The sequence below is a fragment of the Oryzias melastigma genome, linkage group LG19 (assembly GCF_002922805.2).
Source record: "Oryzias melastigma strain HK-1 linkage group LG19, ASM292280v2, whole genome shotgun sequence".
Lineage (NCBI taxonomy): Eukaryota > Metazoa > Chordata > Actinopteri > Beloniformes > Adrianichthyidae > Oryzias > Oryzias melastigma.
In genome coordinates, this window is record NC_050530.1 from 20459619 (window position 1) to 20462837 (window position 3219).

The 3219-nt window shown below is 53.5% G+C and overlaps 1 protein-coding gene across 1 annotated transcript; it reads left to right on the top strand.

Moving 5' to 3' along the window:
• The first annotated feature begins 315 nt into the window (after positions 1-315).
• On the top strand, positions 316-2603 carry egr2b (early growth response 2b). Its single transcript, XM_024298117.2, has 2 exons — positions 316-809; positions 883-2603. The coding sequence occupies exons 1-2, from the start codon at positions 635-637 to the stop codon at positions 2046-2048; spliced, it is 1341 nt and encodes a 446-aa protein (XP_024153885.1). The 5' UTR covers positions 316-634; the 3' UTR covers positions 2049-2603.
• Positions 2604-3219: the final 616 nt, after the last annotated feature.

A 3219-nucleotide genomic window follows, 5' to 3' on the forward strand; every position in this document is an offset into this window, starting at 1 on the left:
TCGGCAAAACTCGTCACTTTCCGATGATCGAATTCCGGAATTCGAACCAAATATGGAGCATCAGAGGACTTTCACTTGTGCCGGATTCAGCCTTTTATGGGTTCAGACGTCCAACCGGAATCCCTCTCGTGATCTCTCAGCGCAGCTCAGGTGAGATGAGCAGCAACACCCGGGAAAGATATGAGAGAAAACAATCATCGAGGGTCTGTTCACGCGGATTCGGGACGTTTTATGGTGATCGGCTGAGCGGAACATTCGGCCTGAACTGCGGCGCAGCGGCGGCTATACGCGCACAAGAGATTCCCTTGTCACTGAGTCTCCTGGCCAATCAGCGTCAGCAGCGCCTCCTCTCTTTCTTTGTTCCCCAAACCCCTCCCACTCCATATTTGGACAGTGACGTCACGGCAGCGTTCAAAAGGTTTCCCATATATACATACTCGAGTCAGGGCCCGCGCTCCCGTTACTTGAAGTGAGTAAACTTTACGCACGGAGCGCATGAAGTGCCGCAGACGCACAGAGCCACAGTGAGCCACAGGGACATGCAGCTCTAACCCGACCTGGACGCACATCCTCACTGTCCACGCTCTCAGGAAAACCCGCGAAAGACGAAGAGAGAGTGGAGCGCGCGCGCACGATGACAGCCAAAACTCTGGAGAAAGTGAATCCAGTGAATCTCGGGGGGTTCGTGCACCCGACGGGAGACAGCGTCTACTCCGTGGATGACATCGCCAGCAGCCTGCCGACCTCTGTGGCCATCTTCCCCAACGCAGACCTGGGAGCGCACTACGACCAGATCAATGCTGCAGCAGGTAAGACGCACAGCTCGTGCGCGTCAGACAGACGTGAGCAGCTCCTTCATGGTTTGTTTGTTTGTGTCCGCAGACAGTCTGATGGACATGTGCGCGGAGAAGCGCTCCATGGACCTCTCGTACTCCAGCGGCTTCTCCCAGCCCCCCTCCCACCGGAACCAGACCTTCACCTACATGGGAAAGTTCTCCATCGACTCCCCTTATCCAGCCAACTGGAGTCCCGACGGAGTGATCAACATCGTTTCGGGCATCTTCAACATGACCCAGCCACCTCCTCCTCCTCCTCCCCCCTCATCCTCCACATCCTCCTCTCCGGCTTCATCAGGATCTCCGCATCACTTCTCCAGCGGAAATTTGAGTTGCACCATGGCGGCTCAGAGTCAGGCAGAAATAGATCACCCCCACCACCCGTACTCACCCCCGCCTCCGTACCCGTCCTCCAGCTGTCCGGAGGTGTACCACCAGGACCCCTCTGCGTTCCTGTCCACCTCCACCTGCCCGATCAGCTCCTACCCCTCCACCCCGTACCCCTCCCCCAAGCAGCCCGGCAGCTCGGACGCCCCGGGGCTGTTCCCCATCATCCCCGACTACACGGGCTTCTTCCAGCCGACGTGTCAGCGGGACATGCACGCGGCTGGCATCCAGGACCGGAAACCGTTCGTCCCGTGCCCGCTCGACACTTTCCGCGTGCCCCCTCCTCTCACCCCGCTCAACACTATCAGGAACTTTACGCTCGGAGGTCCGGGTGCGGGCGGCTCAGACGCGGGGCAGCAGAGGCTTCCTTCTGCCTACAGTCCTCAGAACCTGCCCCTGAGGCCCATCCTGCGACCCAGGAAATACCCGAACCGACCCAGCAAAACCCCCATCCACGAGCGGCCGTACCCCTGTCCGGCGGAGGGCTGCGACCGCCGCTTCTCCCGCTCCGACGAACTGACCAGACACATCCGCATCCACACTGGACACAAGCCCTTCCAGTGCCGGATCTGCATGCGCAACTTCAGCCGGAGCGACCACCTCACCACGCACATCCGCACGCACACGGGGGAGAAGCCGTTCGCCTGCGACTTCTGCGGCCGGAAGTTCGCTCGGAGCGACGAGAGAAAGAGACACACTAAGATCCACCTGCGGCAGAAGGAGAGGAAGTCCTCCGCGGTGTCCTCCTCCTCCTCCTCCTCCTCATCCTCCGCGCTGGAGCGCTCCTCGGGCGTCATCAGCGCCACCAGCGGGATCTGTTCCTAGGTCTCCACACTAACCCCGAAGAGATGGACAAACGAGACGGTTTACAGACTGGATGGAAATGAACAACTTTGTGCGCTTTTACGCACGTAGGCGCTCAGATCTCACAAAGACTGAAAAGAATGCACTTTGTCTGCACAGTCTACTGAACATAAGAGTCATTTATATAAATATATTCAGCCATTCATTCGTGGACTGTTGTGTTTTGAAGGGATTTTTCACTTACACTGAATGCGCTCGCGCCCGTGTACATAGAAAATACTGCAATAACTTTTGACGCACCGTGTTTAAGTTATTAGACTGAGTGTCAGCGGGTTTGTTGTGCTCGGCCGCGTGTCCGCTCCAGTGCCTTGTTGTTTGTTTGTTTGTTTGTTTGTCCACACTGACGCTCCTAATGCAATGTAAATACTGAACAGTTGAAAGCTTTCTATTTTTCTACATCGGTTCGTCCTTTAATTGACTGTGATTTTACTGAACAAGAGTGTACATATGTGGAACTTTGACATGCGTGCTGTGATGTGTCCTTTAAGACTTATTATTAAATCTGATGACAAACCTCGCGGCCTCTTCTGTTGATTTGTTTTTGAAGCCCCTCAAACAGGAACAACATCAGTGATCTCACTGCACTCATTCAGGTTTGGAAACACTGGCGGGTAAAATCCCACATTGCGTCACCCGTGGCATCAGTGACTCACACGTTTTGCCCACTCACTATTTATATGGGTATCACATTATGACCTTATCAGAAGTGCATGCAAATCTGCGCGCGCTCTCATGACCACGGGTTCAACATTCCAGCACCAGGCCTAATAATCCGCTTTATCTGTAATCTCATTCTATTTTGATAGAAACAAGCAATAAACATTTTCCCACTTATTTAAATAACAGCTCCGCTTATCAGTCATCATTTGTTTGTTTCCCAAATTAGAAATGTTTACCTATTTTTGGGCACATGTGTCGCTCTGCAGAGGAAAGTGTTGGCCACATTTTTCCTCTTCATATTTAAAGTCGCTGAACAGAATCCGGATCTTGAGCCTTCAAGAACACCGCGGCCTTTAGATTCTGATCAGAGGTTTTCAAAAAGTGGTTCGACTTAAACAAAAATGTTATCCTAAAATACTTCTCAAATGTTTGGGATTTTTAGGAATCTATGATCGGTGCTGCGCAGCGCCGC

Bases quoted from the DNA above. Each gene is read 5' to 3' on its own strand.
- egr2b (XM_024298117.2), top strand. From the start codon at position 635: ATGACAGCCAAAACTCTGGAGAAAGTGAATCCAGTGAATCTCGGGGGG. The intron at 810-882 runs GTAAGACGCACA...TTGTGTCCGCAG, and splicing joins CCAGATCAATGCTGCAGCAG to ACAGTCTGATGGACATGTGC.